This window comes from Pelodiscus sinensis, chromosome 2 (assembly GCF_052426305.1).
Source record: "Pelodiscus sinensis isolate ZL-2025 chromosome 2, ASM5242630v1, whole genome shotgun sequence".
NCBI classification, from domain to species: Eukaryota; Metazoa; Chordata; order Testudines; family Trionychidae; genus Pelodiscus; species Pelodiscus sinensis.
In genome coordinates, this window is record NC_143053.1 from 79803071 (window position 1) to 79818207 (window position 15137).

At 41.1% G+C, this 15137-nt stretch overlaps 1 protein-coding gene across 6 annotated transcripts in view; it reads left to right on the plus strand.

Annotated features, from left to right (window-relative positions):
* Window positions 1-11687, plus strand: part of SLC35D4 (solute carrier family 35 member D4) — a 79927-nt gene extending 68240 nt beyond the window's left edge. For all 6 annotated transcript variants that reach the window (XM_014570526.4, XM_006117198.5, XM_075920878.2 and 3 more), the window contains 2 exons: window positions 4913-4977; window positions 10988-11687. In XM_014570526.4, coding sequence (XP_014426012.2) covers window positions 4913-4977; window positions 10988-11048 — 126 coding nt within the window. In that variant the 3' untranslated portion in view covers window positions 11049-11687. The remainder of the gene's footprint in view (window positions 1-4912; window positions 4978-10987) is intronic.
* The last annotated feature ends 3450 nt before the right edge of the window (window positions 11688-15137 follow it).

The following is a 15137-nucleotide window of genomic DNA, read 5'->3' on the forward strand; positions in this document are numbered from 1 at the left end:
GCTGCCTGGGTGGGAGCAACAGGGCTGCTTTCAAGATACTCCCCAAGAGGTGCCTGACAACCCTGTGATGGGGCAGGCAGAGGAGGGAGTAGCAGGTAATGTTATGGAATACTTTGTTCTGAGTCAGATACAGCATGAGCTTCACCTGCCTCTACAAACTTGCTCTGAGCACCTTTGTTCCACATTTGCCTCCTCCCTTTCAGGTGTCTTCAACCCCAAAGGGAAATGTTATTCCCCTTCTCATGCCCTTTCTGCATTACTTCTGTATGCTCTTTCATTCTCTCTACATAATGAATAATTAACAGAAAGATGGTGTATTCAAACAGATTGCTGAAAGCACAGCTAAATCCATGCAAAGTGGCTCAAAGGCAAGAATGACAGCAACTATGATCTACATAGGAGCTGGAAATCAAACCCTTTCGTTGCACTGCTATGACATCAATCTTAGAGTAAATAAAATAAACCTGTTTTATTTTCACTGCAATTAACTTCTGACCCACCATGAAACATTCAAAACACAAAACAACCTATAGGAAAGTCTTTGAATAAATGACAAGGGACAAGCAACATAACTTGCCTTCCCTCTCATATGCTTTCGGGAGAATATCAGTAAAAAACATTGAAGGCTGACAAGTGTCATCAAAATTCATTGTTTTTTTTTACAAAATTGATACTCTGATGAGAACCTCTGATGAAAGAGGAGTCTCCGTACATTAGCTTTTATATATTCGTAGGAGTCAGGAGATTTTGACTTAATTTCTGGCTGTGCCACAAATTGCCTGAGAAACCTTGGGCAAATCATTTAGGGCTAGCTTGCCATCTTATAGTCTACCATAAAGGGCAGTACCTAGCTCCACTGCCCCAGAAGCAAACCAAGGAATAAATAAAGATCCAAAGAATCTCAGTAACACAGATGTGTATTTCAGTTTTTCTAGTTGTAAAATGGGATATTAATACTTCCCTAATTCACTGAGGCAGGAAGGGTTTTGAGGCCTACTTCATTAACATTTATGAAGTGACTAGGGACCATAGGATGGACATCATAGGAACATCTAATTAAAAGCAAAACCTTTTATGAATGGTAGGGATGTTTCTTTATACCCAAGCCTGGTGCTTGTGAGGGGAAGGGATGCAGGGAGGGTCATACAAAGGAACAGGGAGGGGACATGAGGGAGCACCCCATTTAGCAATAAAAATTTTGGCAAGGGCAGTGCACTTCCTAGGTGCTATCATGAGTTCTCTATGCCACCAAGATCTCTAAAGATCTCCCTACACATTTGTTCCTGTTATTACATCTTCTCTCTTCAGTTGCCATGTCATGAATACCATCTTTCTGGATGACGATGACTGGTTGGGGGCTCTCTTTAAAACCAGTCCAGGCTGAACTTTAATTGGTCTCAGGGGCCAATGATGAGTTACATGAGGATGCAAATGAATAAGGGTCATGAATTCCCAAAAGCACATTTGCAAATACAGGCAGTCCCCGGGTTACTTACAAGATAGGGACTGTAGGTTTGTTCTTAAGTTGAATTTGTATGTAAGTCGGAACTGGTACATATTGTAGGGGAAACTCTAGCCAAACATTTCTCCAGAGCTCAGTTTTATTCTCCCACACCTCACTTCCCTCAGTCCTTTATTCTCAAGCTGAGGTGTCTGCTGAGAAAAGCCGCTCCGCGTCTCCCTGGTCTGCTGGGGTAGGGAGGGCGCTAGCTTCGCATCTCCCTGGTCTGCTGGGGGGAAGCAGCTAGTGCGGGGTTGCCTCACCCCGTTTGTAAGTAGGGATCCGATGTAAGTCGGATCCATATAACCCGGGGACTGTCTGTACAAAGTGAAATTGACCCTATTTTATCTGAGAATGCAAGAGACTGTAGGAGGATGCAAACTAATGGCCTTAAAACATGCAACAGCATCAAGTGACAAATGCTTTGATGGCTAGAAATAGTTTTTTCTTAATTATTACATGATGTGCCATAATTATTTTAGGGGAAGGCAGATTATGAAGAATGACCCTAGATTGCTACACTAAGGATGCATTTTTAAAGTTCTGTCAAGAGCACCTAGAACATCTGGATAGTATCTTTTTCTGTCATTTTATAAGTATAAATAAATGTATATGTAAATTAAAAACAAGACAACAAATTTCAAGTTTAATAAATGAAAAACTAAGTTCTGGACTGGAGCCATGTATTCTCAATTTTACCTTGAATAACGTATTTGTTTGACTTTCCTGGAAATTTGTTTTTCATTTTTTAATGTTTCCTTTTTTTTTCCAATTCAAGAAGTTGGGAATTGGAGATGGCTGAGTAAACCTAGGCCTGCTTGACAAATGGATGCAGGTTTAAAACAAACAAAAGGAAGCATTTCTTCACACCATGCACAGTCAACCTGTGGAACTCTTTGCCAGAGGATATTATGAAGTCCAAAACTATAACAATGTTCAAAAAAGAACTAGATAAATTCATGGAGGATCGGTCCATCTATAGCTATTAGCCAAGATGGGCAGCAATGGTGTAAGTAAAGAGCACAGGTGATTTGTGCCACTGGAAAGTTCTCTGGCTGGTTGTAGGTGCAGCAGGAGCAGAACCAAGGGAGGCCCTGTTACAGTCCTATACCTGTTTCCCTTTTTTGATCTCCTGTCAAGTTACCTGTAAACACAGCTCTGCAACATGGACATAACCTTATCTTGGAGCAAACAATTTAACAAGATAAGTAGTTCTGTAATTGTTTTCTATCCATCCTATATTGATTTCTATTTACATGCTTGGTAATGAGCATTATACTTCTCAATCTCATCTCAGTCTAGTGCCTCAGCATTAGTGTAATGCAAGCTCAATCCTCTTGACTCTACTCTCTCTTCCACTCAAGTAAATCAGGAGTAATTTCACTAAAATTAGTAGAGGTACATTAATATATGGATGGTGAAAATCAAGCCATTCAGTAAAGTGCAGGTTCTTAGATTTTGCAACATCCAAATACAGCAACCAGGCCAAGTGGATTTATATGACCTGCGTGATTTACTCAGATTCTCTAATATCTGGACTTTCCTTTTTTTTTCCAGTAAGTTTCTAACCCTGCTAGTTGCAAAAGATAACCTTCCAAATGTGAATGGCATGGAAACTGTCACATTCTACCTTGCTGTGACTGCAGATAGCCTCAAGCAGTGACTTAGTCAAGAACTGGCCCACCCTCCACTAATCTCACTAACACTGCAGCATTTTGGACTTTTAGGACCTTTTCCTGGTTTGGTTTGGTTTGGTTTTTGTTTTTTGCATTTTCATTGGCACGTGCATATAAGGAAAAAATAATGCAGCTAAGTAGTGAGTTTTGACATGCGTTACATAGGCGTTTTTAGTAAAATGTTCTCATAAAGAGGTGGCTTAATTAGTCTTAGTTTCATGCTTTACATCTTTTCATATTAAAATATATACAATAGTGGTAGGCACTTTAGAAACACCTAAGACAGATGGCCGGGTAGATTATGTTAGAGATGCATATGGCCACATTAATGACAATAATTCCAGGCAGTAAACCCAAAGTCCCGATGCTACACATGGTTGGTTAGATGCTAGTCCCTGGCTTTGGCCCCTCTGCACTGCCCCAGTGGTACAAACGGGAATTTCTTGAGTTTCCCCTTATTTACATCAGTTCTTAGGAGGCATAAAGCCAGCATAGCTATCTCTTCTCCTTTCCCCACCTCTTGCAGGTGTAAGGAGCATTCCTTGGTGGGCTAGGGCAGCAGAGGACCTGGCTGAGGTGCACTGTGCTTTGACAGTTCCCAAGCAGCATAGCAGTTCCCATGAAACAGTTCTAGCTGACGTACTTTGGGTTACTTGATTGGCCTCAGGACTGGGAGTGGAGAGATGGCTCGGAATCTCCTTTCTGTTTGGTGTTGGTCTTGTGCTGAGCACAGCTTAGACAGAGGCAGGGATCTGAGCTCTGTCCCCTCCCCTTTTTTAAAGGGCAAGGGTAAAATTATGTAACTGATATGAGCTGTAACTTACTGTGAAGCAGAGACTTCTCTGAAATGGTTGTGTGGTTCCTATTGCACGTTAGTGTTTTGTCAAGTTTTAAATAAGCCTAGTGCTGGGGTTTCCAACATTCCCTTGAGAGACAGACAGGCTAATAAATCTTACTGTCAGGAAGTCTTTCCTGGTAATCGTTTGGCTAAATATTTTGCTTCATCCTATTACTCTTAGTCATACCCTGCTGTACTACCCCAAAACAATCCCTTTCATGTCTCAATGTTTGCATTTGTAGACTGTCACCTTGTCATCCTTTTCCATAGATGTTATTTATCCTAATCTTTCACTGAAAATCAATTCCTTCTCCCTGATCACATCTGTCACTATGCTCAGAACTCCTTCCATTTTCTGTTATTTAAAGTGCCACTGTAGCTGTGTTTTAAACTTTTAAGTGTAGACAAAGCCGTAGCATAATGCTCCGGTGTTTGCAGACCAAGAGTACACCGGCCTTTTCCCCCCGTGTACATGAGTGCATTCGACATTATCTCCTATTGTCCTCGAGCCTTGCCCACCTTTACTCCCATCCTGAACCCAGCTGCAATGCCCCATTCCACATGTGATTCCCTGGCTGCAGCAGCAGCCTGCTCTGCACACAGTTCCCTGGTGGTTTCTGCTGCATTCAGTGTGCTTGCTGCTCCTGGCTTCCCGTGTGGCCCCTGCTTTCGTAAGTGCTAGTTCATTTCCAGGTTCTTTTAATAGTTTTTGCCCCTTCCTTCTACTGTCCAGGGGTTTGATGGAAGTGATGTTTTCCTGATGAGCTATTTCTTTGCCCCAATGGCTGGATTACTAACCTGGGGGTAATTGCCTATTTGGTGTAAGTGCACCTGTATAATGTGCTCAACTTTCATTGATGACATCAGGCAAATCCTTTCTTCTTGTTAATTTTACAGGTTACCACAGCTGGTTTATCACCATTCATCTTTGGCATGACAGCTAATATACCAATGATTTGTTGGTAAGTAATTTTCTGAAGTGTATATGGTTATTTTGAAGTTCCTAGTGAATTTCCACACAAGACTCGTTATTTTGCCCAGAAATGCTTTTAAAGAAATGTTAGTCTGACAAATAGCAAAAATATTTTGCAGTGAGTGAGCCAGGTGTTCAGACACCTTGGTGATAGGCACCATATAATAATATATCTGAAAAGAACAGAATTTCTTTTGAGGCTCTCAGAACTCTTTACAGATGTTACACGTCATGAGACCTCAGTGAGATATAGTCGACCCAACACATTTTACAAGCATGATAAAGTGAGGCAAAGGCACTTAAATGACTCATCCAGTGTCACTTAGTGAGTTAGGGTACGTCTACAGTACAGAGAGCGAAGCTGCTGCCGTCAATCTTCCAGGGTTCAAATTAGTGGTCTCATTAAGACAGCTAATTCGAAGTGAGAAGTGCGCTCTGGTAGATGCCGGTAACTCTGCCTTCATGAGGAGTAAGGGAAGTCAAAGGAAGAGTCTGGAGGATAGGAAAGGAGGAGTGGGCCTCATCCTCCCTGATTGAATTTACCTTGTTATCTCTAGCCTGATTCTTGCCTGCATATTTATACCTGCCTCTGGAATTTTCCACTACAAGCATCTGATGAAGTGGGTCTTTGCCCACGAAAGCTTATGCTCCAATAAATCTGTTAGTCTATAAGGTGCTACAGGACTCCTTGTCGCTTTTGCAGATCCAGACTAACACAGCTACCCCTCTGATACTCCAACTCCTGTAACCCTTATTTTATGAGGAGTAAGGGAAGTCGGAGGAAGAGTGCTCTTTCTTGGATTTCCTGCTGCGTCAACAGCGCCAAAAGCTGAAATAAGCTATTTTGTCTTAAGCTATGCAATTGACATAGCTCAAGTTGCATAGCTGATTTCGGCTTTAGCCTTGCTGTGTAGACATGCCGTATGTGTCCATTGCAACTGCATCCTCCTTCCACAAATAATCTTGGTTGCCTTGTACTTAACTTTCCTGCATTGTTTTAAAGAATTTCCAAGTCAACAAACCATTCATTTCCTTCCTGTATTTGGTTCTTTCTTAGTTATCTTTAGATATTCATGCCTAAATACGCGGCAGCAAAACATCATTATGAAATGTGACCTCTACATTGGGAAGTTAAAGTATTAAAATACTTCCTCCACCCACATGCATCCATTGCTTCTGAAACTTTCTGTACCTGAAGCTTTTCACTAACAGACCTTGAAAAACTAAAGTGAAATGTGTATAAAATCTATTTATACAAAACTGACATTTCATATTCTACCTTCTTTCCCCCAAACAATTTCTCATGTTGTTTTTTTCAGCTACAGCTCATAGGTTAAAACAAGTTGCAAAAAGCATACTTTGAATTCAAACTGGACTCCTTTTTTTAAAATAAGAAATGCCAAAATAAATCTTTTGTATTTTTCTCCAATTCCAGAAGGTCACTTCTGTGGCCATGTGCATGTAACTCAATATATCCTGCTGAAGTGTTGCCAAAAACAGAAAACAGCAGCACACCCAGTCTAGGAAATTAGCAAGTATGCCTCAAAATAAATAAAAACTACTTGTGGGCATATATATAGCATATATATGATAGATATACATGCAAACACTAGCATATATTTTATACATTGATCTATATGCAAATGTGTGTACATATAGATATAGAATAATTGCATGCCTAATATGTACACTGTATACCCTATGTACATTTATATGTAAGTTTATGTGTTCACAAATAACAGATACATTTATTATTTTAAAAGAAAGTTTGCTTGGGACCCTAGCCAAGAGTTATATTCAGATTGTTGAGAACTCAAAGGTGATTTTTTTAAATTATTTTTGTCTTTCATTATTGTGCGTGCACCAGCAGCATCAGGGATTTCAGCAGAGCTCCTGGAATAAGGTCTGTTAGTTTACAGTAGCTGCAAAGCAAGCATAAGATCACACAAGCACTGAGCAGTTTGGTGTAGGTCCAACATTAAGAGTGGCTGCTATCATTTTGTGTGTTAGGCTATGTCTACACTGGGAAGGTTTGATGACTAAAGTGCTGTTGACATGCAAAAGTTACCAAAAGTGAAAGCCAGTCAAGGCAGTTTTTCTGCCTCCTATTGTCCTTATTTCATGGCCATATTGCTAGCACCCTGTCGACAGATAAAGCAAGCGTCCCACGGTGCAGTGTTGTGGGAAGGCAGAGCTGATTCCTGTACTTCTTGGGATTCCCTCATAATTCTATGAGTTCTCTGTGCTGAGTAATGTCAAAGCAGCACAGCAATTTCTCCAGCATTCCCCTTATAGTGGCAGTCTATCTGCTGCTGTGTTCCTAGTGCAGGGCAGAATAGGAGCATTCCAATTATTTGTTCTTTCTTTGTTCCCCAAACAGAGTAGCTAATTCAGCAGTCCGATACTTCCCTGAGCTTTGAAAGGGGAGAGGGCGCATACCTGCAAGGCAGCAGAGATCACAAAACATTGAGCACAATGAGGGCCAGGCATTGTGGGAACTGGTGGAAGCCAGTTCTCTAGACAAAACAAACAGCAGAGTCTGCACTGGCTCTATGTTAGCAATAAAGGGATGGGAAAAGACAAAAGTCTGTCACAAGGATGGAAGTTTCTGTTGCCAAAACTGGGTTTTTTCCGAACAAAAGTCACATTTCAGTCTAAATGCTCTCAGACTATGTCTAGACTACAGGATTTTTTTAAAAAAAAGTGGCCTTTTTTCAAAAAAACTTCACCTGCGTCTAGACTGCCGCCGCGTTCTTTCGAAATTAAATCGAAAGAACGCGGTGGTTTTTTCGACAGTGGTAAACCTCATTTTACGAGGAAGAACTCCTTTTTTTGAAAGAGCTCTTCTGAAAAATTGCATTCTTGACCACAAACAGGGCTTTTTCGAAAGAGAGTATCCAGATTGACTGGGTGCTCTTTTTCAACAAAGCAGATCACTTTTTCGAAAAAAGTTGTAGCTGACTAGACAATCTCTTTCAAAAGAAACGTGTAGTCTAGATGTACCCTCACTGTTTTATTGCCAAAAGGCTTGCTTGCTTGCTTTTTGTGTGTGCCTGTGACAGAATGTGCCCTTATTTTCTAAGTAGACAAGCCCTTGTTTTCTACGTGACACTGTGCTACTTTTAACTCTCATCCTTTAATACAATCCAGAAGATTCACTGTATTTTAAATCAAGATAAGTCCAGGGTTGAGGCTACATTACTTGAGAGTGATCTGTTTTGGAGTTAAAATGAAAGCTAGTAATCTAGTGGTTGTATGCTACACTGGTACACTTAGGCAAAGGAGCAGATTTCAGATCTAACCTGGTTTTACTATTCAACTCGTGGATAATCCATAAAGCCATGTATTGATAATAATTACAGAGAAAATTTTGTTTAACTTTGGACAGAGGATTACGATGAAGTAGGAGGGAGGAAGGGGAAATATGGATAAAATCCAGCATATAAAAGGACCTGTGGATAATGAATCTAGTTGCAGAATGTAAAGCCTGACCCAACAGTTTTGAAAAAAGTTTTGAACACTCCAAAAATCAGAAAAAATCCAAAGTTAAGGGTCTTGTGATAATATAATCCTGTCTTTCTATGGAAAAAATCTGATTGTGTATTACAATCTCCTATTTAAAACTCCTTACAAAATATGCTGAGAGAGAGAACACTTTCTGATTTTTATGGAACCCTGTTGACTAAATGCCAATTAAACTCTGAAGGACTTTCATATGTGGATAAAGACCATATTTTCCAATTGCAATTTGAAAAGGAATTAATGCCAATAAATGTTAATAACTGGAGCTGAAATTTAGGCGAGAGACTTGGGTTAATGGTTTCATGAGGAAAAGTACTATGAATTTGTAGTGATTGCAAGTTACCAGGCTCTTTGGCTTTAAAAGTCTTTAGAAAGCCTGCACTTTGTAATAGTTCAGTGTTGCTTAATAATAGTTCCATAGTCAAAAGTGGACTGTTTCTGAATATGAAAGTTGCCATTTTCATAGCAGATAGCCTTCCAGGGCTTTATATTGCATTATAGTATCATTGTAATAATAATAATACTCTATAATTGTTATATAAAGTTTGCATATTTCAGGAACAATGGGAAATATGGTGTTTATAAACAATTCAGTGATGCTAAGATTTAAGTCAAAATAATGCTATTAGGCTATGTTTACACTATAGCCTCTTGTGCAAAACATATGCAAATGAGGCGAAGCATGGAATATCACCGCTCCTCATTTGCATAATTAACGAGGCTCTGTTTTTGTGCAAGAGGCTTTTGCGCAAAACCCCCTCTTAAGAGTGCAAAAGCTGGTCTTCCTGAAAAAAATGTGGAAGAATGGCTCTTGCGCAAAAGCCTCTTGTGCAAAAACAGAGCCTCAATAATTATGCAAATGAGCGGCAATATTCCACACTTCGCCTCGTTTGCATATGTTTTTGCGCAAGAGGCTATAGTGTAGACATAGCCCTTGTGTCCAGACAACCTTATCAGCTTGACATGCTTTTTGAATAACATAAATTAGTGCCTTCTTGCCACTAACCTGTACAAAAGTTTGTTTTATTTATGAAGTATAATAAGGAGCTTTGCTGTTTCATAAGTTAACTAAGCCCTGAGGCTAAAATGCAAAGTAGTTACATTTAGCTTTTCACTATTGTAATGGAAGTGGAGATGAGCCAGCATTCCGCCATATTCCTCTTGGCTGTGATTTCAGGGAAGATTTGGAGATTACTGGCTTTTACACAAGATGGACAGGCTGATGACTTACATTTATATAAACAATGACAATGCCACTGAACTCGGCTAGCTTTGGTACCCTACTTCCAACATTTGCTGCTCCCTAGATGAGAATAAGAAGGGGGAATGATAGAGTTGTCCTTGTGCCAGGCAAGGCAGGAGTAAATAATATGTCTTGGTGCACATGCCGCTCCAATTAGAACAGTGTACAGCTCTTCTGTAAGCGCACAATAACTATGCAGACATTTCTAGGGAGCAGCTGGTCCAGTATCATCTGCCCAGAATGGAAGTTTTTCCTCTAGCATCCTAAGTTAGATGTTGGTTCATTTCCCAAAGCAGGAGAGTTTATCTCTCATCCCATTCCTGTCAAGCAGTTCGTCCATTTTCAAGTTAGAATACAAATTAAAATTGCTACAGGAAGTCTGCAGTTTATATCAATAACTAGTTGGAGTTCAAGGCCTTCCTTCTCCTTCTCTCCCTCCCTCCCTCCCTCCCTCCCTCCCTCCCTCCCTCCCTCCAGTGTATACATACATGTGTAATTATTTTAACATCAATAAATAGAGCAGCTATTTGTATTTATGTAGTTACACATATGTACCCATCTCTAAAATGTTGGAGGGGGTAGTGGAAATATCTCAATGAGATTCTAAGAAATGAGCCCTTTCTGGTTTCAACCATTTGTTAGTACTTTCAGGGCATGTCTACACTAGGAAATTATTTTGAAATAACTAAATTTGAAATAATAACTCCTGAAATAACAAAATTGAAATAGCATGTCCCCACTATGGAGGAGCCTCAAAATTAGTCCGAGGCAGGCTCTGTTATTGTGGATGTGCTACCTTGACTTAGAGCCCCAGGAAGCACTGGGGAGTAGTTACTTTGGATGACTTCTATTTCAAAATAGGAGCAGAGGAGGGTCCACAGTACTGCTATTTTAAAATAACTATTTCAAAATAAGCATTATTCCCTGAGGAAAGCAGGAGTACTGATATCAAAATAACCAACCCATTATTTCAAAATAACGGGTTTAGTAGTGTGGACACACCACTTATTATTTCAAAAATAATTTTGAAATAACTCCCTTGTATAGACCAGGGCTCAGTGAAAAAATGTATTGTCATGAAAAATGCGAGAGTTCTGTAATGTCACCCTCATGAAACAAATGTGCATGCATGTAGACAAACAAACTCCTTCCTTTCCTTTCATGCTCTGCCATTTGCTGTTGTGAAGTGTGTCTACTTGATCATTGCTAAAGGTACACCTTGCTTTGTTTGCAGCCTTCTGCTTGGTGGACTTGGAGAAGCCTTGCTTGTTTATACAGAAAGGATGGATACATAACTCAAAACAGTGAGGATTCCAAACCCTCACCCACAATTAGAATAAACAGCTGACACCCAAAAAGCTCAAAATGAAAAAAAAAGAAGCTACAGCAGCAAGAATGGGAAAAAAATGTGATCAAACACCAGGTCCCTTCAGTCTACTTTTTTCTTCCAAGGGAACAACATGCTATTAATAGCACTGGTGAAGGAGAAGCATAGTTGGTCTGATGATTACGAGTGTTTGCCTCAAAAGTACAGGACGAGCTATTTCTGACAGACGCTGTGAAGGAAAAAACTGTATTGTGTCTGTAGACGGCTTAGTGTGAGAACCTTTTTCAGCAGCACCTTCTCACGCAAGGAACTGAACTTGTCTGCAGAAACAGGAAAAGTAATGTTCTTCATTAGATGCCCCAGAGCTTTTGTTAGAAACAGAGAGTAGGTTACAAGAAACAATGTGAAAATCCAGGCACTGCCATGAATCAGATATCAGTGGGCATGGATTTTGTTTTAAGTTGTCCTGTAAAAGGCAAGTTTCCATATGTTAGTCTCTGGTCACGTTGTTTGGATTGGCACCGTGTGTGAGATCATGGGGCATCTAGAGATAATTCCTTGCTGACTGGGAAATCAACAAATAAATCTTACTATATATTGTACTGACTCTATTTGTGTGTATTTTTTTCTCCTTATCAAAGGTTTCTCTTGATCATTGTACATTTTTTCAGGGAGGGCTTTGTTTTGGTACTGTTTGCTAGCAGTAGATTGTCTATGTTATCTTGAGAGGAAGCAGAGATTGATTCAAGGTTTATAATGTCATGAGGAGTGGGAAGAAATTAATTCCAAAAAGCCTTGAAATAATTTCATTCCTGTTACTTTAAATTTTCACATCTCTAGATGGTAAATGTAGGATGAGATTTTTAAACATCTCTAAAGATTAGATCCACAAAAGGGACTTAGGCATCTAATGTGTAATTTCAGTAGCTTAAGTCCAACATTTAGGCACCCCTGAGATCCTCCAAACTCTTGCTTAATTGCCATCTAAATTTCCTAGGTGCCTAATTTTTGCTGCCAAAGTCTCCCAGGTGCTTAAGTTTCTGCTGGAGGGAATGTGCAAAATAGCCCAAGTCATGAGAGTATAAAGTGTATCTTAGCAGTTCTAGCTCACACCTAAGGTCTTGTCTCCACTTACCAGAGGATTGATGCTCTGACAATCAATCTTTCGGGGTTTGATTTAGCAGTCAAAAGTTTACTGAGAGCACCTGCATTGACTATGGTACCCTTAGCTGTTCCAAAGAGTAAGGAAAGTTGATGGGACAGTTTCTCCTGTCAACATTCCACTGTGGGGCCACCTCAGAAAATCAATGCAAGGTATGTTGACTTGAGCTACGCAAATCACAGTTGGAACTGTGTATCTTACATTGATTTTCTCTGCCAGTGGAGAGTTGGCCTAAGTGTCAGTGAGATTCCCAAACTACACATTCCCCTGCCTATTTTGTTTGCTAGGCCCAATCTGGTAGGAGTGTTAGAGTACGCCTACCAGATGGGACCTCACACAAAAGGCAGCCAAAAGTGACCAGAGAGGTAATTTTCCAGGATTGAGGGGTAGGATATACATCTCAAAATACCCCCTAATGAGGACACTCATGTGCATTGTGAGAAGCCTGCCTTTGAATCCTTGTTCTGTCTGATTGGGAGCAGGGCCTTGAACTTGGATCTCCCACCTGTGTGTCCAACCACCAGAGTACTGGGGCATTCTGAGGTAGTATGTTCCCCTGTTGAAGCCATTCTATTTTGTAATGAATAAATATTCATTGGGATACAGGAAGTGCCATCCCTTGGGGAGTGTCGTGCCCAGGACACTCTCCACTCAACTCCAGGCCCCGCCCCACCTCTTCCCACCCCTGCTCCACTCCCTCCCCCACATGATGTGGCCCAGGGACTAGCAGAGAGCCTGACACCAGCAGCAGGAGTGGGGCCAGCCCCCACACTTACCAGCAGAGCAGAGGGAATGGAATGGGCTGGGAATGGGTTGTTCTGCTTCCTGCTGCTGGTGAGTGTAGGAGCGGGTCTGACCCCTGCTGTCAGCGCCAGGCCTCCTGCTAGTCCCCCTGGCCATGCTCCTGGGATGCAGGAGACCCAGATTTAATTATTTATACAAGGTGGAACAGCTCCAAGAGAAGAAACTGATAAAGAATTAAGTGCATCATATTTATGCCATGCAACAGGGGCCTCCAGAAAATAAATCTTACCAAACAAACTTGGGTTTTTTGGAGGAAGTTATCTGTGGCTGAGAGAGGTAACGGTGTTCCTGTAATAAACTTTTAGAAGGTGGTGAATCTGAGGAACTGTCCCGGATTGAAGTGTCATTAGAGGAGGTTTTGGAACAAATAGAAAAACTTAATGTTAACAAATCTCCGGGACCGGATGGCATTCATCCAAGAGTTCTAAAAGAACTCAAATGGGAAATTGCTGAGCTATTATCTGTAATTTGTAACCTATCCTTTAAATCGGCTTCCGTACCTAATGACTGGAAGGTAGCCAACGTTACACCAATATTTAAAAAGGGCTCTAGAGGCGATCCTGGCAATTACAGACTGGTAAGTCTAACTTCAGTACCGGGCAAATTAGTCGAAACAATAGTAAAGAATAAAATTGTGAAGCATGTAGAAGAACATAATTTGTTGGACAAAAGTCAACATGGTTTCTGTAAAGGGAAAGCCTGTCTTACTAATCTATTAGAGTTCTTTGAAGGGGTTAACAAGCATGCGGATAAGGGGGATTCAGTAGATATAGTATACTTGGATTTTCAGAAAGCCTTTGACGAGGTCCCTCACCAAAGGCTCTTGTATAAATTACATGGCCATGGGATAAGAGGAAAGGTCCTTTCTTGGATTGAGAACTGTGTACAGATGTGGTCTCCTCACCTCAAAAAAGATATTTTGGCCTTGGGAAGGGTTCAGAAAAGGGCAACTAAAATGATTAGGGGTTTGGAACGGGTCCCATATGAGGAGAGGTTAAAGCGACTGGGACTTTTCAGTTTAGAAAAAAGGAGACTGAGGGGGGATATGATAGAGGTCTATAAAATCATGAGTGGTCTGGAGAGGGCCGATAAAGAAAAGTTATTTATTAGTTCCCTAAATAAAAGAACTAGAGGTCACCAAATGAAATTAATGGGTAGCAGGTTAAAAACGAATAAAAGAAAGTTCTTCTTCACACAGCGTGTAGTCAACCTGTGGAACTCCTTGCCAGAGGAGGCTGTGAAGGCTAGGACTATAACAGAGTTTAAAGAGAAGCTAGATAATTTCATGGAGGTTAGGACCATAAAAGGCTATTAGCCAGGGGATAAAATGGTGTCCTTAGCCTCTGTTTGTCAGAGGCTGGAGAGAGATGGCAGGAGACAAATTGCTTGATCATTGTCTTCGGTCCACCCTCTCTGGGGCACCTGATGCTGGCCACTGTCGGCCACTGTCGGCAGACAGGATACTGGGCTAGAAGGACCTTTGGTCTGACCCAGTACGGCCGTTCTTATGTTCCTATGTTCTTATATGTAAGGTATATTGACTTGCTACTGTGTGACATTTTGGTTAGGAAACTGGAGCGATACAAAATCAACATGAAATGGATTGCAAACTGGCCTGTGCTTTTCAAGAGGTCTGACTGGATCCTATGGGTCCTTCTGGCCTTGGGAATCAATGAATCTTGAGGTAGTGCAGACTGTCCAGCCCCCAGAAGCAGCTTCGTGAGGCACTGAGCTCCTGGAGAATGCAGATTCTGCCCCATCTGTTTGGTTCTCTGCTGTAAGACTGGTCAGCTCTGCCAGCCAGGGGAAAGGGGACAATGGTGCCAGTGCCAAGCCTCTTCCTTGCTCCTTGTGCAAAGGCTGGTGCTGCAGCTGGTTGGCAGGGAGAGCACAGGGATTGCAGTTGTGGCTGGACCCTCCTATGAGTCATGGCTTCTTAGGCACATCTCCTCTTGTCCAGATGTCAAGGGCCAGCTATAGTCTGGACCTTTCCTGTGTTTCCCCTAATCACTCTAGTTTTTACACACTATAAAAAGTGCCTTGTCTGAAAGGAGCTATTCACCTCAGTCGCCTTCTCAATTGACAAGAATC